Source organism: Physeter macrocephalus, chromosome 11, assembly GCF_002837175.3.
Source record: "Physeter macrocephalus isolate SW-GA chromosome 11, ASM283717v5, whole genome shotgun sequence".
NCBI classification, from domain to species: Eukaryota; Metazoa; Chordata; class Mammalia; order Artiodactyla; family Physeteridae; genus Physeter; species Physeter macrocephalus.
Window position 1 is genome coordinate 151,249,662 of NC_041224.1, and position 21,977 is coordinate 151,271,638.

Below are 21,977 nucleotides of genomic sequence, written 5' to 3' on the forward strand. Positions count from 1 at the left end.
CAGCTTGGATGCATCTCAAGGGGATTATCTCAAGATTATGCTAAATGAAAAAAAAGCTAATTCTCAACAACTTCATATTCTATGATTCCATTTATGTAACACTTTGAAATGACAAAATTTTAGTAATGGAGAACAGATTAGTGGTGGTCAGGGGTGAAAAAGGAGGTGGGGCTACAGGAGAGACATGGATGTAGTTATAAAAGGGCAACAGGATCCCTCCTGTGATGGAACTGTTCTGTAACTTAACTTTGGGTGTAGACAGAGGAAACCACATATGTGATAAATGGTATAGAATTAACACACACACACACACACACACACACAAATGAGTACAAGTAAAGCTGGAAAACCTGAATAAGATCTGCAGATTGTATGAGTGTCAGTATGGTAGTCAATATATTATACTATAGTTTTATAAGATGTTATCACTGGGGGAACTGGATAAAGGGTGCAAGGGATCTCTGTATTATATCTTACAACTGTATGTGAATCTAATATTATCTCAATAAAAATTTCAATTAAAAAATAATACTGTTGGTGTTAGTCTGGCCAGCAGCAGCTAAGATGGATGTTGTTTCAGGAAGAAACCAGAGATGTGTCATGTCAGCCCTATTAGGATCACAGCCGACTCTCAATGGAATTGGAGATGCAGGTGGTTTTAGGACTTAAAAAAGAGAAGCCTTGGTGGAAACTCTGCACTTGGTTTTGTTTGTTTGTTTTTGTCTTTGAATGCAGAGACATAAGACGGGTAGAGGGTCCCGGAGAGTTATATAGGAAGCTTCCAAATGAGATGTATACAGATAAAGTATAGAAATAAAATGGGCACAGTTTGGTACCAACAGGGTCCCACAGTTGCACCTGGCAAGAAGCAGAACTCAAGCCTCAAAGCTGTCTAATGAAGGAACTGAATTAAAATTCATTATAGGCAGTTGAACATTCTAAGAGAGCACTGTGGGTAATGCTTAAGAGCACAGTCTCAGGTGACAGATGGCTTAGAATCAAATCCCGGCCCTGATGCATATTAGCTTTGTGACCTTTGGCAAGTGACTGAACTTCCTTGGGCCTTAGTTTCCCCATCTGGAAAATGGGCAAAATACTAGAACCTACCTCATAGGCTGTTGTCCAGATTAAATGAGTTAATGCTTAGAACACTCCCTGGCCAATTCATGCTTGATCAAGGTTACCTGCTCTTACTCTTACTACCCTTCTGGGAGGATAGATGAATACTGCCTATGGTGCAAGGCTAGATTCTCCTGAGCTCATCACGAAGCATCTCAGCATTCTACCCTGTTTCTTCATTTCCTTGGCCTGGGCTCCTGTTCACCAGTCAGAAGTCTCTAATCACTAAGAAGGAAAGAACCCAAAATGTCGCATGTTGACTGTCGGAGAACAGTTGTTTGCCTACATGTGCAGATTTCTTGGCTCTAGGGCATGGCTTTCTGGGACCTGTTTGCCCTTGTGGGTAATCCTGGGGCCTCCCATGGTTATCCTGGGCTCTCATGGTTTAACCAATAGATGTTCCTGAAGAAACATACATCGGAAATGGTAGAATGTAAAGTACTAGCTCAGGTGAGACGGCCCACCTGCAGGTGCTCACTGGAGACTTTTTTAAAATGTGGATTACAGGGACTTCCCTGGCGGTCCAGTGGTTAAGACTCCGCACTTCCAATGCAGGGGGCGCAGGTTCGATCCCTGGTCGGGGAACTAAGATCCCACATGCTGTGCGGCTCAGCCAAAAAAAAAAAAAAATACAGACTTAAGAAAAGAATGTGGATTACAGGGTTCCAGAACCTCCATGTTAACTAATGATGATAAGTTAGCATGAATGATTTAATGAGAAACACTGTGGGGTTCTCATCAGATGTCAGGGTCTGGCCCTTGGGAAACCCTGACTTTTCTCACCCTGCTCACAAGCCTTCAAGGTAGGGAGCAGCCGTAATTACCTTCATCTTTACCCACTTCAAAACTGAAACTCTGAGAGGCGAGCTGTTTTAACCCAAGGATGCCAGGTGAATGCTGGTGCTGAGGACATTGTCTTGTATCAACTAACTCAGAGGCACTGAAACTGGCCAGCAACCTCTCCATAAAAATATTTCTGTCTTCTCTCGAAGGCTCTTTCATGCCCTATAGAGTCAGGAACAAGGCCTATTCATTTTCCTGCCACAGCTGGCTTTTAGAGTTCCTAGCTTTCCCAAATTATTAGGACTCCAGAGGAGTCCAGCAACTTTGGGTCTGTCTGCCACCCCGTCCATAAAGCTGTCAGTGAAATATCGGCGGCCGTACCCAGTCATCCACTCATGATGAGAAAAGGGCTGAGAGCAGGCAGGAGGCAGCATTCATGTCTGCAGTTTAGGGATGTAGATGGGTGGGAGGAGGGTACAACCAACTGTTGACTCAGAGGCTGTCTAATCTATAAGTGAAAAGAAAATAGTCCCAGAACCCTACCCCGTTCTTTCCCTAAGCCCCCTTTTCTGGCTGCAAAGCTGCCTTTATCATGTTCTCTGCATATACCCACCCAACCCCGATAGGAAAACACACCTTTGAGCACACTTTAGAAAGGAAAACTGGTAAGTAAAACCAAGCATCAAACCTAGATGTGGGAAATATTTGTGGCAAGTGTGAGTTTAGGTACATCTGAGACCATGAAAGGAAAAATGAGAAATCGGGGATGGGCTCTGCCCTCGCTGCACAGGTTTGGGGGCGGAGCATTTTTGCTGATCTCTGAATCAGCTCATGTCCACGGAGCATTTGCTGTGGGCCCAGCACTGCATCCAGCACTGTGGTGCACTTTCTCACTTCATCCTCAGAACAGACCAGTGAATTCGATAGAGTTGCTGTCTTTATTTCAGAGACGAGGAAACTAGTCTTAGAGAGGGCCAGTCACTTTCTAAGGCCACATAACTGGCCAGGGGCAGTCAGGATTAGAACCCAGGTCTGCCTTACCCCTAAATTCTTCATCTCCCTTAGAAAGTAGACATCTCTTTGTGCAAACTGGGGTTTGCCCGTCTCCTTCCAGCTGTCTTCTTTGCCCTCCCCACAACCCCGTGAAATAAAAGCAAGCCACACATAGATTATTTCTGAAATGAAGATTCCTAGGCGTTTGGGAGGGCCCAAGGCTCTAAGTAAACAGCCACTGTCAAGGGGAAAGATCTGTGTGTTACGTGGCAAAGGCCATGCAGACAGTCACACACCCTGACCTAGTAATTGTAACCCTGGGATTATAGGTTATATTTAACATAAACAAAACCTCCATGATTATATTTATCTTAAAGTTACTTCAGTATCTAAAATGTAGAGGCAACATAAATGTCCAGAAAGAAAAAAAGAGAGAGAAATCAAGAGAAGAAAGTTGTTTTCAGAACTCTGAGTGTAAAGCATTCGTGTACACAGAAAGGAAAATCAGTACTTTTATGGAAAGGTAAAATTGGGTGGGTCATAGCGGTCCTGGATATGAAGGCTAATAAGTAAAAATACCCATCATTTCACTGCACACACTACATTCTCACTGCTCTGCCGCAGAAAGACCCTCTATCATTTTGCAATATATACAAACATCAAATCAGCATGTTGTACGCCCAAAACGAACATCATGTTATGTCAACTTTACCTCAATTTTTAAAACGTTTTTTCAATTTTTTTTTTTTTTTAATTTCTTTGGCCACACCGCGTGGCATGCGGGATCTTAGTTCCCCGACCAGGGATTGAACCCGCACCCCCTGCAGTGGAAGTGCAGATTCTTAACCACTGGACGGCTAGGGAAGTCCCTACCTCAATTTTTAAAAAGAGAATCAAGATGCTAAAAAAAGAAAGAAAGATAGACCCTCGAAATTACCCTCCAAAATATATCTGACCTATTCTTGAAAATTGGCTTTAAATTAAGCTGTAGTTTCCTGCACTGTGTGTAGGATTCAAAATGGAAATTTCCTCTGATTAACATAACACGTTGCTGGGGAAACCACATTTGACCAGTGATTTCCTAAAGAACTAGTATTTATGAGAATCAGTTTTTGTGCCCAGCGCTGTGTGGGGCATATAACATACATTAATTACCTCATTTTATCATCACAAGAGTCCCTACAACATAGGTATTATTATCTTCATTTAACACATGAGAAGAAGGAGACCGAGGGAGATGAAGTAACCTGCCCAAGGGCCTGGGCTAGTGTGTGGCAGAGTTTGGATTCCAGCCTGGGACTGTATCTCCAGATCCAGCACTGATGTGCAGCCAGAACACCCCAGAACTAACACAATCCCATGTGCCTATTCAGTGTGGTTAGGACCTATACCAGTTGTTAAATATCCTGAATGTCACCTCTATCCTGATCCAAGCTCTTTCCACTTGACTACTATGCCAGCGCCCCTTGAAATCAATTTGAAAATGGGTCAAATAATTTGGTTTGGGAAAATTTCCCCCAGGAACGTAATAGCCAATTCCTGGGCCCCCTTCCCAAAGAAATGACCAGCAAGGTGTATTCGTTTCCTAAGGCCACCATCATAAAGCGCCACAAACTGCATGGCTTCAAATAACAGAGAAACACTGTCTCACAGTTCTGGACGTTAGGAGTCCAAGATGAAGGTGTTGGTAGGGTTGGTTCCTTCCGAGAGCTGTGAGGGAGAATCTGTTCCAGGCCTCTCTCCTAGCTTCTGGTAGCCTCTGGCATTCCTTGGCTTGTAGGTGGCCATCTTGTCCCTGTGTCTCTTCACATCGTCTTTTCTGTGTGTGCCTGACTCTGTGTCCAAATTTCTCCTTTGTATATGGACGCCAGTCGTACTAAATTAGGGTCCATCCTCCTGACCTCATTTTGACTTGACCGCCTCTATAAAGACCCTCTCTCCATGTGGGATCACATTCTGACGTGTTGAGGATTAGGACTCCAACATACCTTGTTGGGAGGACACAATTCAACTGCTAACAGGGAGCAGCCTCATGAAGCGGGTTCCCCCTCCTCACTCCTGGCCCCAGATGGGTCTTTCCTTCCCTCCCATCCAGCCCATGCTTCCCTCCCGTCCAGCAGGTAAGGGCAAATGGTAGTGAATCGGCTGTCCAAAGAAAACCAATGGCTACATGAACTTGGTCTTCCTCCTCCCATCAAGTTTCCTTTCATCTCATGCCAACAAGTGGCGTTTTGCCCAGGCTGTCACCATGCCCTGCGTGCACCAGGAAAAACAGAAACAAAACAGGTGCCAGAGCCAGGAGAGCCTGACATGTTTTAGCCTGAGGTCTCGGTGTGGTTGCCTTGGGGAACATCAAACTTATGATTTCCTCTGTCTCTGTGTGTGAGTGCTTGGGGCTGTTTAAGTTGCTGATTCTCTTTCTCCTACTGCAGAGTCCTCTGCGGAGCTAAGAAAGCCTGCCAAGCTCTTTTCATAAAATCATACCCTAACCACCCAAGGTTGGCAATGGAAGAGGAATCTCCACATGGGAGGAGTGATTGAGGATTTACCGCCCCAATTTTGTCCTCCAAAGTTACCTTTCTCTTGTAAGTTGCACTGGCACTACTGCTGCCACCATGTTAGGCTCAGGGAAGGCAGTTTCCCTTCTAGCACTCCTTTCCAAGTATGAATGGAAGCTTGTCCTAATTCTCCACAGCTTGGTTGATTCCAGGATGCAGCATTTGTTCAAACTTGTCAGCAGACCCAGAGACCAGAAAGTTCATAATATTTCTCTGAAAAAGAGCTTCTAGATATGGTGGTCTGGGAGCCCGGGCCCATCTCCACATGTCCACTTTGGACATGTCTCCCCACCGGGCACCTGCCGCTTAATAACTGCATCTTTGAAGCCAAATATATACTCAGAGCCGAGGCCATGGACAAGAACAAGCTCCATTTCCATCCAGCCTGAGGCCTGCCTTCCCAAGTCCACTGTCTCCTAAGCTGGGACTGGCCAACAGTGGCGGTGCTTTTGCCCTGCAGGGAAGATCCTGCCCCAGAGCCTTGGCTTGGGAAGACCATATCCGAACATAATCCAGTCTCTGTGCCAAAACAAATCTCCACATAGCAGAAGTGTTTTAGACAAGCCCTTTGATCGCTGCCCCACCAGTTCTGACTGTCATCTCCAGCAGAAGATGCCTTACCAAAAGGAACAGAACAGAAGTCCTTTTGAAGAGGAACCAGTGAAACAATTTCATCCTTCTATCAAGCGGCGAACATTTATATTCACAGGCTGTTAGGCGGAAACGGATGGTAGAGATTACTCAATGAAGTGTGGGCCCCTCGTTTTTACTGAGGCCCCGAAAGGGAAAGTGATTTTCCTAATGTTGGCCAGTGGCAAAGGTGGGACGAGGATCCAGCTCTTCTGATTCCCAGCCCAGTATTGATCTGTACTGTATAGTAGAGCACAGAGACTCGTATTTTAAACCTTATTTCAAAATGGAGACCGGGTTGCTACAATGTGGAAGAAAACTTGTGGATCATCAGTGAATCCAAAATGGCAATCTAGGATCTCCTGGGATGACGGGATCTAAGCACATGAGTGTAACAGCAGAGGGGACATATTTCAGGGGTTCCCTAATGCTAGTCAGTTCTGACCCCTGGGTGCCGCTTGAATGAATCCCTTTCTCCTGACTTTCTGCCTCAGCTTGAGTCAACTGAGTCACCATCATTTTATCATCCAAATCCACTCTTGCCCTAAGAATAAAGTCCCAGATCCTCAACATGAACCAGAAGGGTCTGTGTGTCCTGGTTTCATCTTGCTTCTCTAGCTTTATTCCCTTTTACCCCTCCCCTCAGTCTCTCTGCTCCAGCTGGGCTTGGCTACTCAAACCTCCTCAAATAAGCCATAATCTCTCTTTCTATCTTCCTTCCTTCCTTCCTTCCTTCCTTTCTTTCTTTCTTTCTTTTTTCCTTTCTTTCTTTTTCTTTCTTTCTCTTTCTTTCCTTCCTGGTTTCTTTCTCTCTAATATGGGAATATAAACACTGTTGTGTGTTTTTAAAAAAAAATTTTCTTCTTTTCTTTCTTTCTTTCTTTCTTCCTTTCTTTCCTTCTTCCTTCCTTCTTCCATTCTTCCCTCCCTCCCCCCCAACATAGAAAGCTTTTTCTCCTTTCCACCTACATCAACTGTTCTCACACAAGCGTGATTTCCCCCGGCTCCCCACCAGGGGACAATTGGCGATATCTGGAGACATTTTTTTGCTTGTCACAATTGGCATCTAGTGGGTAGAACACAAGGATGTTGCTAAAAGTCCTACAATGCACAGGACATCCCCCCCTAACCAAAAATTACCCAGCTTAAAATATTTATGGTGCTGAGGCTGAGAAACACTCAACCTTTGGAACCCAGCTTAAACACCGCTTCTTCCAAGAAGCCTCCCATGATACTTGATCTTGGTTTAGGGCCCTCCCCCCTCAGGAGGCTCCCACTCATCACTTCTCCTTCACAGCTCTTGGCACACGGGGGTATTTGAGATAATGCACCATCCGCCCTCCCCAGCAGTCCATCCGCTCCAGGACGGGGCATGGCGTTTGGTTCACCACCTCATCTCAGTGCCCTGTACAGTGCTCTGTGCAGTTAGTTTTTGTTTTGTTGACCCTGGGACACAGAGGAAGGCTGTTTACACAGGTGCCCTGTCTTTTACAAGGGATGATGTGGTTTCTAAGGGCTTCACATGTAGACCCACAGGTACCCATGGACAAGAGCACAGTCTTGGGAGCCAGAGAGAAGTGGGAGGATATTGTAATTCTGCCACCTCCTAGCTGAGTGACCTCCAGCAGGTGACTTAATTTCTCTGGAACTGGGTTTCATCATCAGTAAAAGAAGCATAACGGAGAGCCTGTTTCATAGAGTTGCTGTGAAGATGAAAGGACGCAGTATATGTAAGGTACTGAGGTAAGGTAAGGTATCCTCTGACACAAGGTAAGGGATTAACGACAGAGAGGAAGAAAAGGCAATGGGACAAAATGACCTACTCTCAGGGCCTCCTGCAGCCCCCAGGCCCTGGGTAGCAGGCAGAGAAACGTGGAAGAGACATCAAGAGACTGCTGGTCAACCTCTCCTTCTTAACTTCTTCAACTCTAAAATGTGCCTACAAACATCCCATTTTACTTATCCCATGGGCTTGTTATATGTACCCCAGATAACTCCCCACCCAAACAAGAGAGGTACCTAAAAATCACCTGCAGGTAGGGCTGAGTGCAGCCCAGACTGTCTCTTACCTCCTCTACCCTGGGCCTTCTTAAGAGCTCTGGCCTGCCACCCCTTGTTTCTTATCTGGATTTCCCCTCTGGGTGCAGACTTTTGGGAAGGCAGCCCGTCTGGACCCGAGCTAACTCCAGATTTCTCCGTCTCCCTGGGCTCTGCCTCTGGTGCCAATAGGGCCTCCACACCCTGTAAGCCGCCAGGCCCCACCTCCCCTGGGGTCTGAACCGGGGTCCACAACCAGGTCTCACAGTTCACACCAGGTCTGCAGGGGAATTCCAGGCATTTTCACTGAATGAGTCCTGGAAATCGACTGCTATCCTTCTTTTGCCCAAAAGGTGGGGGCATGGTGTGTGAGGGGCAGAACTTTCCCGTTTCCAGGCCTTTTTGCTCCCCCCCCACCCCGCCCCAGTTTTAGACATTCAAAAACTGTTTTTTAAAAGAAACAAAGATCCATTTCCTAGACTGCTCAGGTCAGCAAACAGAAGTGTCTGAGGATGGAGGGCTGGACAGGAAGAGGGCTCTCAGCTGAGAACAGAGGACACGAGATGGCGTGTGGAAGCTTGGACAGGAAACCCTTCAGTTCTGGGGGCAGCTGTTGGAGCCAAGTCTCACACAGGTAGCAGCCAGTGAGGTACCCAGGCGGGAAGCTCATGACGGGACCCCTCCCTGTCGGCAGAGCTGTGAAAGCACCAAGGCAAACTCCAGCAGCATCGGGGTGGGGCAGGGGGGCAGGGGGGCCTCCACCCCACAGCTGAGGGAAGAGAGGGCAGGGAGCTGGTGACCTCAGCTCGGCAGGGTGGACCCCTAGTGTGCCAGCAGGTCTGCGTGTCTCTGAGACCACAGCCACCCGCGCCCATGCCCAAGGGGTTAGCAGCCTGCTGCTTCTGTCGACTTGTTTGGCTTCCTGCCCTGTAGCGAGTGGAATGTGATGGGTCAATTTCCAGATCTGGGCTGATTCTCTGCCACTTCCTGGTTGTCATAGCTCCAACGCAGCCTGCAAAAGGATGTTTTATTGTTTGGGGTTTTTTTGTCTAAAATGCCCGATGAAAGATCTGGTCTCTTAATCAGCAGTTCACATCCCTGTGAAGTTATTTAAGGAATCAAAACAGCTGAAGTTAGACCCCTGAAGATTAAAATCAGTGACTTGCCTCTATCCCGAGGACGGTTCTTCCAATGTGGGAGAAACCTGAGTGCAAAGGAGCAGCCCATCAGCAGCCTCCCACGTCCCACCAGCCAGGTCCTGGCAGGAAGCAGCAGTTTGACCTCCTAAGTCTGTTTTCATTCACTTTGAAGAAGCAGACAGGTGCCCTTCCCCCACCCCATCCCACCCTCTTTTTTAAAAATTCCTCCAGTGTTTGACAGTCCTCTTTGCCTTTAGTCAACGGCTACTGAATGCTTGAGGGAAGGAATGGAGGCTGAGGTAGCTCAGCAGGGCTGGGATTAGGGTGAGGCAAGTGAGGCCCCTAGGGCACAATATGTAAGGAGGTGCTCACTCTCAAGGGTACAGGCTTCCTCACCCTCGCCCTAGCCCTGGCCCTGTGACTGATCGCTGGTGAGAGAAAGCTTCAAGGGGGAGACGGTTTACTCAGAGATAACTGACTCTGGAATAGGAAGGAGCCACACATAGGCACCTGCCAGCCTCAGCTTCCTCTTGCCTGGGACCCCCAGGTCTCTCATGCCCAGAGGTGTGCTCTGTATAAGGCTGGTCACTAGCCCATCAGAGGCCCCTGCTCCCAGGGACTGCAGAGACAAACGTGTGGAAGAGAACTTGAGGAAAGTCAGAGGCAGTTGTCACCACAGGGTTGCAGAGGCTGCAAAGAATTATAATTACATGAAGTAACAGTGTGGGTGCCTACTATGTGCCCTGTGTCAAATACTGTGCCATCATTTTATATAATCCCTTCAACAGCTCAGTAAGAAACTTGGGCTCTGGAGCTGGACAGTTTTGATTTAAATCTCAGCCTTGCCTCTTTCATGTTGTGTGTCCTTGGGAAGTTACTTAAACCTCTCTGGGCCTCAGCTTCCTCATCTGTAAAATGGGAATAATAGTTGGACCTTCGTTATAGTATCCCAAAGATTCTATCAGGTGAGACAAGTAAAGCAACGAAGCAAGCATCCGGCACAAGGGAAGCATTTGACAAATATTGGCCAAGGTTAGTATTGTCATTGCCTCTTGTGGCTTGTCCCTACAGTAGCCACACCAAAAGTGTCACAGACTGATGGCTTAAACAATAGATATGTTCTGTCTTATGGTTCTAGGAGTCCAAGATCAAGGTGTCGGTAGGGTTGGTTCCTTCTGAGATCTGTGCTTCTCTCCTAGCTTCGGGTAGCCCCAGGCTACCGGCTTGTAGGTGGCCGTCTTCTCCCTGTGTCTCTTCACCTCATCTTTCCTGTGTGTCCGTCTTGGTGTCCAAACTTCTCATTTGTCTTAGTCTCTTTGGGCTGTTGTAACAAAAGTATTGCACACTGGGGGGCTCCAACAACAACCACTTATTTCTCATAGTTCTAGGGGCTGGGAAGTCCAAGATCCAGACACCTCAGATTCAGTGTCTGGTGAGGGCCCACTTCCTGGTTCATAGATGGCTGTTGTCTCACTGTGTCTTCACATAGCAGAAGGGGTGAGGGAGCTCTCTGGGGTCTCTTTTATAAGAGCACTAATCCCAGTCATAAGGGCCCCACCCTCAATACCTAGTCACCTCCCAAAGACCTCACCTCCAAATACCGTCACTCTGGGAATTCGTTTTCAACGTGTGAATGTTCGGGGGGACGCAAACATTCAGTCGATTGTACCCTTTTTATAAGGACACTGGCAAGATTGGATTAGAACCCTCTCTAATGACCTCTTTTTAACTTGATTACCTTTGTAAAGACCCTATTTCCAAATAAGGTCACATTCTAAAGCACTGGGGGTTAGGACTCCAACGTATCTTTTGAGGGGGGCGGGGGGCACAATTCAATCCATAATACAAGGTCAAGTAACCTGCTCAAGGTCACACAGCTTGTTGAAGATGAAACCAGATCCTAGAACCCAGGATTATTTGATGACAAACTCCATGGCATAAACCCCACCGTAAAGCCCCAGCACTCGTAAACCTTCTCTGGTCAGAGAGGAAAAACCAAAGAGAGACATTCAGAGCCTGCTGCTGTTGTGTTGATGGCACTTTCCCTTCTTTCTCCCTTCCTCTGTAGCCTGCCTGCTCCAGGCTGAGCTGGTGAACTATGAACGAGTCAAAGAGTACTGCCTCAAAGTCCTGAAGAAAGAAGGGGAGAATTTCAAGGCGCTTTACCGGTCCGGTGTGGCCTTCTACCACCTTGGAGACTATGACAAAGCACTCTACTACCTGAAAGAAGCAAGGACCCGACAGCCAACAGGTAAGGCAGCAATTGCTGTTTCCTTACCACCAGCCCCCTGGGGCAGCTCCCAGGCCGTCTCATTGCCGTGGTCAGATGTCCTGGCTGGCAGGGCCAGGCAGGGAAGGGAAATGGCAAATGAGGGGTCAGGTGTGTGCTAGGTCCTGGAACAAGGAGAACACATAGTCCATGCCTTTGCCTGGGGTCTGGGTTCCAGGGAGCTTGGGCAGCTCTTCTTTTCAAATAGAATATGGAATTCTTCATTTTTCCAACCGAGAATCCAGCCCCCTTTACTTATTCGACGAGTACATGTCGTATTCTTGCTATGTGCCAAGATTTGTGCTGGGTGCCAAGGATGTAGATAGGAAGACGTGGTCCCCACTTGTGAGGAGCTCACATTCTGGTTGATGAGGCAGAATACAAATGGATAATCTGGGGTCTAAGCCCAACGTCCTCCAGGAAGCATGCTCCAGCTCCTTCAGTCAGATCCCAGTCCTTAGAGCAGGTGTTAACTGTACCATTCGCTTAATCCACATCCACTAGCCCCGCCATTCATTCATGCCACAGATATATATTGAGCAGGGTACAATGGGCCAGGAACTCTTCTAGGTGCTGGGTAAATAGCAGGGAACAAAAAAAAGTTGCTACCTTCAAGGAGTTTATGTTATAATGGAAGGAGATGGACAGTAAACAAACAGACAAATTAATAACGTAATATTTAGTAGTAGTAAGTGCTATGAAGGAAATAAAGCAGAGTCAAAGGATCAAGATTAAAGGGGGTGCTGTTTCAGACCAGGTGGTCAGGAACACCCTCTCTGAGGAGGTATCATTTATTTATTTATTTTTAAAATAAATTTATTTATTTATTTTTAAAATAAATTTATTTATTTATTTTTGGCTGAGTTGGGTCTTTGCTGCTGCACGGGGGCTTTCTCTAGTTGCGGTGAACGGGGGCTACTCTTCGTTGCGGTGCGTGGGCTTCTCCTTGCGGTGGCTTCTCTTGTTGCGGAGCACGGGCTCTAGGCGCGCGGGCTTCAGCAGTTGCCGCTCGCAGGCTCCGTAGTTGTGGGTCGCGGGCTCTAAAGCACAGGCTCAGTAGTTGTGGCGCACGGGCTTAGTTGCTCCGCGGCATGTGGGATCTTCCCGGACCAGAGATCAAACCCGTGTCCCCTGCATTGGCAGGCAGATTCTCAACCACGGTGCCACCAGGGAACACTTGTGGAGGTATCATTTAAACCATGACTTTGACTTGCTTTTGCCATGTGGCGCACGGGCTTAGTTGCTCCGCGGCATGTGGGATCTTCCCGGACCAGAGATCAAACCCGTGTCCCCTGCATTGGCAGGCAGATTCTCAACCACCGTGCCACCAGGGAACACTTGTGGAGGTATCATTTAAACCATGACTTTGACTTGCTGTTGCCATGATTGTTCATATGGCTGATTTTTTTTGAATGCAATTCTCCTTCCAAGGAGTCTTGTTAGGATGAATTTGCAAATACCCAATATACTGTTTTCTTTATTTTTTTAAAGAACACTAATATCTTTATTTTTATGTGTTGTTGATTTGTTTTCTGTATATAAATCGTGTTCCCCCAACTCTACTATAAGCCACTTGAGGACCAAGAATGGGACTCATTCAACAGAATTTTCTTGAGTACCTGCTATATGCCAGTACTGTTCTGGATGCCCTGCCAGGCATTTTGGAATATTATACAGCATTCATTTGTACCTCTGGAAGTAAACATCTCAGGCAGCCTAGTTCATATTTTGGTGTGTGCAGGGCTAAAGAGTTGTTCTATGTCCTTCTGCACTCACTAATTTAAGGGCTGGAACTGGGGGGAAATTCCCCAGTTTGTGGTGAGGTGTTTGCCTAACCTTACTTGTAAGAACGAGATAAAACAATGAAGCAAATTTCTTCTAAACTCTCCAACTAAAAAACATTACAGGGGCTTTCCTGGTGGCGCAGTGGTTAAGAATCCACCTGCCAATGCAGGGGACACGGGTTCGAGCCCTGGTCCAGGAAGATCCCACATGCCGCAGAGCAACTAAGCCCGTGCGCCACAACTACTGAGCCTGCGCTCTAGCGCCCGCGAGCCACAGCTACTGAGCCCACATGCCACGACTACTGAAGCCCGCGCGCCTACAGCCCGTGCTCCCAACAAGAGAAGCCACCGCAATGAGAAACCTACGTGCAGCGACGAAGACCCAACACAGCCAAAAGTAAATAAAATTATTTAAAAAACAACAACAACATTACAATCAACTAATATTTATTGATCATTTGGATTAAGCCCTTTTAGACATATCTATTTTGGTCCTCACAGCAATTTTATGAGGAAGATATTATGATCCCCGGGAGAGGCAGCCTTTGGATTCAGATGCAGCAACTACGTGTGTCTCCTTGGGCATCTGACTTAATCTCTCCGGGGCCCAGTTTTAACTTTGGTCACAGTGCGGATGATGAAACATACCTTACAGGATTATAATGAGGGTTCAGTGAGACAATGAAGGTTAAAAACATGGCATAAAGTAGGCACTCAAAAACGGAGGTTGTTTCTTGCAGACGAGACAGGAGGCTCAGAGAAACTTCTAAGTTGCCTGAGGTTAAACTCCAACTAACTGTGCTGACTCAGGACCACTGGGGTTTGCTGCTCCATAGAAATAAGGGGAGAACTTCCGCTGCCTCTCCTCTCCTTGCCGTCTGTCCTCTGGGTCACAGGGACCTGTCCACGTGGAGCAGTGAAGGAGAGGAACCACATCCTGGTTGCCCTCTCAGCCACGCTGGACCTTGGCTGAGTGAGTCTGGCTTGTCCATGGTCTGCAGATACAGCCTCTGGTCTGATTCTCCATAGACCCAAGAGTTCCCCTCACCAGCTGTTCCCTAAGGTGTGTTTCTCTCCTCACAGACACCAACGTGATTCGATATATCCAGCTGACGGAGATGAAGCTCAGCAGATGCTCCCAGAGAGAGAAGGAAGCCATGTAACTGGAACACCTTTCTAGAGCCGAGCCTGACCCGGGACATCCGGGCACCCCCTGGTGGAGAGCCCTTCCCAGGGTTCTGTTCCTTTCTCCCCACTTCCTCCTCCTATCGCCCCTCAACTCTTTGTCTACCCCCAGTGTGAAAAGAAGGAGACGTGCAGATTTGGAATCTGGTGGGTTGCCCTGACAAGGGACATCCTCTTTCCAGTAGGGCAGCCGCTGAGAGAGACCTAACTTCAGCGGGAACGGCTGGAGAGGACTGTCACAGGTTGGGAATGCCATTGCAGCTTTGACTTGGGCCAGTGCTTCTGGCAGAGGCAGAGCCTGGCAGGTGCACCATCCCAAAGGCGTCAGGCACGGAGCCCACGGGCAGGACCCCTCCACAGCTTCCTGACAGACTGCAGCATCTCAAGGCAACTGTGACCAATTCAGGGATGAGACAGACGCCAGAAGCGTTGGTTAAGCCAACAGAGTCTGAGAATCTGTACACTGGATTTCTGCACACACACCCGCTCCCCACCCCCAAGAACCTCAGGCCCTGCCTCCCCTCCCTCACTCGTTGTCTTGGTTTGTGCTTTCTCCTCTCCCACTTGGGGATCTGAGGCTCTGCCAGGATTCACATGCCATCGAAGCCCACTCTCAGTGCCCTCTGGTGACCACACATACCATTCTCCCAGACTCCCAGCCAGCAGGCAGCTGTGACAGCAGAAGGGCAGGGTAGAGTGGGCCAGGGGCTGACCACATAGGGATGGGGGGAGGGAGAGATGATATCTAGGGGAAAGAGCATTGTATAGATTGGGAGACTGAACTGCGGACGAATTAAGTGTAAATAAAAATAAATTAACAGGCAGCAGTTCCTGTCATTTCTGTTGAAAGTGGCCCACTCCCTCACTTTTACTCCCTCCCGCAACCCTCAATCAGAGCTGCTTGCAGCCAGGCAGGATGGGGCTTCCCCCAAAGCAATGGGCCATTTGTGCAGTGGTGTACAATGCTGGCTGCGCCTTTGTGCTTTTAGAGTAGGCTGGCATTGTGGAGACTGCCCAGGGATTTGGCTATGTGGGAACTTGTAGCCTCTTCTTTGATGAAATTACCTGGACTCAATATCTAGCACATAGAATGTGTTCAACAAATATTTGTTGAATGACTAAATGGTGACTGCAGACTGGCTCTCCTGCCTTAAACTAATTTCATCCCAGCCTAGTCTCCTGATACCTATGCCCTTTTTGCGATGCCATGTTGCTTCCGTCAAATAAGAGACATTTACTGAGGGCTTCTTGTTTGCCTGTTGTTGTGCAGTTTGCCCTGGGACATAGGATGTAGTCCCAGTCTTCAAGGAGTTGGAAGAGTTGAGAAATAGTCATAGGAGATTATTACCAATGATACCTTTAATTTATATGATGCTTTAACATTTTCAAAGCACTTTCATGTATTTTTTGTGTGATCCGTGAGACAATATTGTACAAATTAAAATATATACAGATGCAATAATATTAATAGTGAGCATTAAATGCACTATCCTCAGATCTTTACATGTATAATCTCATTTCTTTTGTGCAATTACCCTACTATTCCCATCTGATGGATAAGAAAACTGAAAAAGAGAAAACTAGCCCAATGTTGCATGGCCTTAAGTGGCATAGCTAGGATTTGAACCGAGTCTGTCTGACTCCAGAGCTTCAGCTGTTAACTACTCTGTAGTTAGTTGCTGCCCTAAAAAGTATAATATTGGGTAGTTACAACCATTCAAAAGCAGGACAGTATGTGTGACAAACCTTGACTACGTCAATGATGGTACGTGGGCTGCCTTTCATATTTTGCCCAAGGTGAAAAATTGTCCCTAACACTTGACTCCCTAGTGGCGGAAAAGGCAGCTGAGACCCAGCAGTTATTTCTGTGTATTTTTTATTCTCCTTGCTGATGGGCCAGCACGTATCCAAATAATCCACCTAGCATTCCTCACCCCATCCCCAGCTTTGGGGAAGAGTCACAATTATAGGTAGAGATTGAAAGGAAACACGAAGTTCATTCTGGGTTATTTATTTAATCAGAGGCTCCAACACTGCAGGATCCAATCACTTCTGAGGGGCCCAGAAGCCAGCAGCACAGGTTATATTCACATAGCTCCTCAAAGGCTTCCAACGGGGGCTGCAAGAAGGTGCTAGAAATAACCAGGGGCCCCCAGTTTGTTGCCTATAGCTCACCCTCTGGAGAAGGGAAAAAGGGAAAAAAGCTGTTACTGCTGCCACATCCTCCCCCACCCCTACCATGTCCTCCTCTCTGCCCTCTTCCTCCAAAATGGTTTCACAGGACCCCAACTCAAATCCACCCTGCAGCACACACAGTACAGGCAAACGTGCAAAACTCCCCTCTTCCTGAGGCTCCAGCCCAGAAAGTTTGTGAGTTGGCAGACTGCTTGTGAGGATCTGAAGGATGAAGATGAGGTCAGAGGTGGCATGCAGAACCAGTTCAAACCGGCAGGGTCTTCCTTTGGTCTTCGTGCCATGAAGAAGGACTCAGAGTAACTATTCGCAACGTGGAGCAGGAGAGGGGTCTTGCCTCACGGAGTGAGTTGGGGCAGGGCTGGACAGATGGGGATGATAAGATTGTTACCATCCTTCCAAAGAAAAAAGTTGAAAACCAGAACTAGGTGAGGACAACCTCATGGGACCTCATAGAACAAGCCACCAGGTCTTCTGCTTGTCTGGTAACGTAGGTATGCGTGCTGGGAACTCCATTCACTGTGACCCAAAGTTAAATGATCCCAAAGAAAAAAGTTGCCTGGGACTTGTTTGAGATGGTGGGACTGAACTTCCTGTGCGTTTGTCCAGAGACTTCAGAGAGCTGGTAGGCAACATCAGCTCTGTTCCCTTTAACAAACCATCAGCTTCCTTCTCCTCATCCCTCCCCCAAACAGGGACTGTTATTTAATTACACGTTTTGTTTGCAGATGTCACTGCTGAGCTATACTTGGAGCGTTCATCCTGGATCTGACCTGCTTTGCCATCTCCTGCTTGGACTTTTGTGATAGACTCTTTGGGGAAAAAAAATTATACTTTTATTGTAATTATTATGAAAGCCTCACATGTGTATTGTAGAAATATGAGGGAAAAAAAAGATAAATTCCGCCCCATAATCCTACTACCGGAGACAGATATTGTTATCCTTTTGGATGTATCTTTTGGTTGTTTTTGGTATAAATGTACACATGCACATGCATTTTTTAAACAAAGATTGGATCATACTGTACATACTCTTTAATAACTTACTTTTCAAAAGGTGTATTTATATTGTAGAATATGTAATGTATACACAGGTACAAAATTCAAGAAGTACAAAAAGATCTGGAGTCAGAAGTAAATCTCTTTCCTGCCCTGTCTGCCAGTCTCTAGTTTCTCTCCAGCTACTTGTATATCCTTTCAGAGACAGTTACGCATTTTCAAATGTATGTATCTATTTTGTCACCAATGGTAGCACATGGGACACACTTTTTGCACCTTGTGCTACTTCTCCCACTATATCACGAACGTAACATTTTTTGCTCGTCTCCCAAACTGTTTCAACAGCATCCTCATTATATGGGCGGACCCTCATTTGGTAACCAATCTTCCAATAGTGATTATCTCATTCGTTCCCAATCTTTATTGTAAATAATATTGCAACAGACATTCTTGTAGCTAAATTTTGCACATATCTAGGACTATTTCCTTAGGATAAAATCTGAGAAGGATATCGTTTGGCTATCTTTAAGAATTTTGATATATTTTACCAACTGCCCTCCAGAGAGTTTGTACCAAAGCACTCTTCTATTTGCAGGCTTGAGAGTGCCCTGTTCCCTGCACCCTCACCATGGGTGGGTATTATCACTTACCAAATCTTTACCAATTTGATAGGAAAATAATAGTATATCAATGTTATATGAACTCACAATTCTTTATTAGTGAATAGTATCTTCATATGCTTATTGACCATTTGTAACTCCTTCTTTGTGATTTTTCTATTTATTTGATATTGGTATGTTTATCTTTATTATCAATATGTAATTTTGTTAAGAGTATTATTTTTGGCAAGAAACATTGCCAAATATGCTTTCCAAGTGCTTTGCTTTCAAATTTTGTTTATGGTGCTTTTTGACATACATAAATTCTTAATTCTGCAATTAGTTTGTTCCTCTGTTGCCAGCTTCTTCTGCCTACGGTTCATCCTCTCACTTCTATCAGAGTGGCCCTTCTAAAACACAATCTGATTATGTCACTCCACAGCTTAGAAATCTTTAATGGCTCCTCATCACTTTTAGGATAAAGGCCAAACTCAGCATAACACACAAGGTCTTTCATGTGATTTCTCCCACTGACACCTCCTGGTCCTCTTCCCAAGGTTCCCTACATTCTACTGCTGCATAGCTTCTTGTGAGTCCCCGAACCCATTGTTCTTGGGTCTCTGGGCCTTTCCATGCTGTTCCCTCTATCTAGTTGGCTATGCCTCACCCCTCCAATCCACTCTTTGCCATGCTAACTCCTATAGGACTTGTTCAAGTCATCACTGCTTGAAAGCCTTCCTTGACCCCTTAGTCTGCATTCCAAACAACATGAGTCTACCTCTGCCTAGCATTTGCTACAAATAAGAATCAGAACTTCCTATTTCTATTTGTCCGGTCCACTATCTGGATGTTCCTCAAGGCAGACACGGTGGTTTATTCATCTTTGCAGCTAGAATGCGTAGTACAATGCCTGGCACCTACTAAGTGGCCAATAAACATTGCGCATTGAACCTGGAATGAATGATGGATTCGGTGGCAAATGTTACTTGAAGTAAGTGCAGGGCTCACTGGATCTGGGCTTCTGAGGACTGAAGAAATCCTAGGAGACTTGGGTTAGAAGAGAAGCTATGTGCTCCAGTGCTGTGCTTTCCAAAACATCAGAATCACTTGAAGCAGCTTTTTAAAAATACATAATCGCAGGCTGTGCCTTAGATCCATTGAATCATGGGGATGACGCTCAAGATACTATAGTTTTTTAATGTCCTGAAAAGTTTCCGCTGACCAGCCAGGTTAAGGAGCCACTGCTGAGGCAGACCAGCAGACAATCAGAACACCCAGCTCCACTATTTCAAATCCTGTGACCTTTCGGCATGGATATTTGGAGCTTTGTTTGAATACCAGCTTTGATGTCTACTAGCTGTGTGACCTTGGTGCAGTTGCTTGACTTCTCTGATCCTCATTTTCCTCACCTATACATGGCATAATGTCATATTACTTAAAAGGCTGTTGGGAGGATTAAGAAGTACCTGTCTCCTAGCTCAGTACTTGGCACAGAGTAAGCATGGAATAAACATTCATTTCTTCCTCCCACCCTCCTCAGCCTCAGTTTCCTCATTTATAGTGTGGCTACCAATACCTGTATGTTTATCTTCTGTATTTCCCTACACTGCACTCTAGAAGAAAGTGAACTTCCAGCAGGCCCCTGGGTTACTCTCTGATCAAATAGAACAAGTATAGATACTTGGGGGTTAGGGGAGCAGAGGAAGCCCCATACTCCATTGCATGCCTTCTCCAAGCACATCAGACTCCACAGCAATCGGTTGGAATAATTCTGATGGTTTTCAGAACCAGGTGTTTCCTAGTCACACCCAAAGATCAACACAGTTTTCTTTCTGCAGTTGCTCCCAGAGGCTAGCGGCTTCTGCGCTGCAAGGAGAAGGCAATTGTCAGGGAAGAGGATAGCCATCGCCCACTCTCCTTCCAATGCCATGGTATCCACATCCTGTGCCTCAGAGCAGGGAAGACAAAACTGGCTGCAAGGCCAAAATAGCTGATCTGCAGCTGCTTAGATTAAGGTGCCCCTGCTTCCCACTCCTGATGCCTGCACTGTCTCTTCCTGCCAGCCCAGAGCGGGTGGCAGAGGCAGGGAAAATGCATTCAGTCCATCAGGCGTGACAGAGTTCAAATTACCAAGTCAGCATGAAAAGTCCCCCTCTAAATGGACTGAAATTGGATTCTGTAAAAAAACCACCCTCAGTGAGGCCCTTGGCTATTCATATTTGCTAAGACATGGAGAAGGGGGAGAAGGCAGAGGCCCCTGCAAAATGTTGGGAATCTCAGCTGTTCTGTTGAATTGCTTGTCTGGAAGTAAGCCAACAATTGAAAGCCAGATTGGCCCTGTCTTCAACATCTCACAGAATATTAGGGCTGGAAAGAATCTTAAAGCTCAATAGTTCAACCTCTCAACTTACAGATGAGGGATCAAGCCCAGAGAAGATAAGTGACTTCTTCAAGGTCACACAAGCTAGTAAGTAACAAAGCCAGAACTAGAACTCACATTAGTTTCCACATCAGTTTTCTAACAACAAAATTAAATTCTACCCACTGAACCAAAATACACTTACAAAGCATCTTTCTTTTTTTAAAGTAATGCTGTGACATTACTCTCCTCTAAAGAAAGAAGGAACATAATACTCATGCAGTCATTCCCTCACTCAATATTTATCATTCCCATCACTTCATTGTAGGTGGTTCACCAGGTATTGTCTCTGCTTGAGAAACTCACAGTCTATAGGGAAGAAGGAAAAGTAAACAGGCAACTTCAAATCTGCGTAATAAATATTCCAGAAAACACCAAGGGCACACCAAGAAGGGGCATCTATAGCAATCCTGAAGGATCAAGGAAGATTTTCCGGAGGGAATGCCAATTAGAAGAGCAGAAGTGGTGAGAGAGGGGTCAACTTCAGACCAGGGTCAATGGCAAAGCTCTGTTACTCCCTTTCCTGGATACCATATGAAAAGATGTGAGGCCGTCAGCATGAGCTGTCTTTTCTTACCCTTTCCCTGTTTTCTCATGCCTGGGCTCAGGCAATGGCAATGTCACTTTACTACCCTTATAGGCCCAAGGGCTGAGAAGTCACAGAAAACTCTGCAGACTCTATCTGATTAAATCCCCTCTGTGCAGAGTAGGGACAAGTACATCTGTTATCTCTGAGTGCAATCAGAAGCTCTTCAAGAATTGTGATTTCCATAATAGGTGAAAATTCTACACCAGGCTTCACAAATGCAGCTCCAGAGCCATTATGGCATGCATACCTTTGATATATTCCATTGTTTTATGTTCTTTTTTCCCTCTAATCTCAGCCTCTTTATTCTAGAACAGCACTGTCCATAAGAAATATAATGTGAGCCACCTGTCTAATTTTAAATTTTCTAGTAACCAACCTTAAAAAAGTAAAAATAAACAGAAAATTACTTTTAGTAATATTTTCTAAACAAAAATAAAATTAAGAAAACAATCAAAAAATTAAATCATCAGGAATAAATTTAGCAAAAGCGCAAAACTTATACTCTGAAGACTACGAAACATTGTTGAATAAAATTAAAGAAGACCTAAATAAATGGAAAGACTTTCCATATCCATGAATTGAAAGTCTTAAGAACGTTAAGACAGTAATACTTTCCGGGACTTACCTGATGGTCCAGTGGTTAAGACTCCACGCTTCTACTGCAGGGGGCAGGGGTTCGAA

At 46.0% G+C, this 21,977-nt stretch overlaps 1 protein-coding gene across 1 annotated transcript in view; it reads left to right on the forward strand.

Moving 5' to 3' along the window:
• The window catches only part of TTC9 (tetratricopeptide repeat domain 9), a 37,386-nt gene extending 16,556 nt beyond the window's left edge, over positions 1–20,830 (forward strand). The window contains exons 2-3 of the mRNA XM_007113386.4: positions 11,328–11,510; positions 14,396–20,830. Coding sequence (XP_007113448.2) covers positions 11,328–11,510; positions 14,396–14,475 — 263 coding nt within the window. The 3' untranslated portion in view covers positions 14,476–20,830. The remainder of the gene's footprint in view (positions 1–11,327; positions 11,511–14,395) is intronic.
• The last annotated feature ends 1,147 nt before the right edge of the window (positions 20,831–21,977 follow it).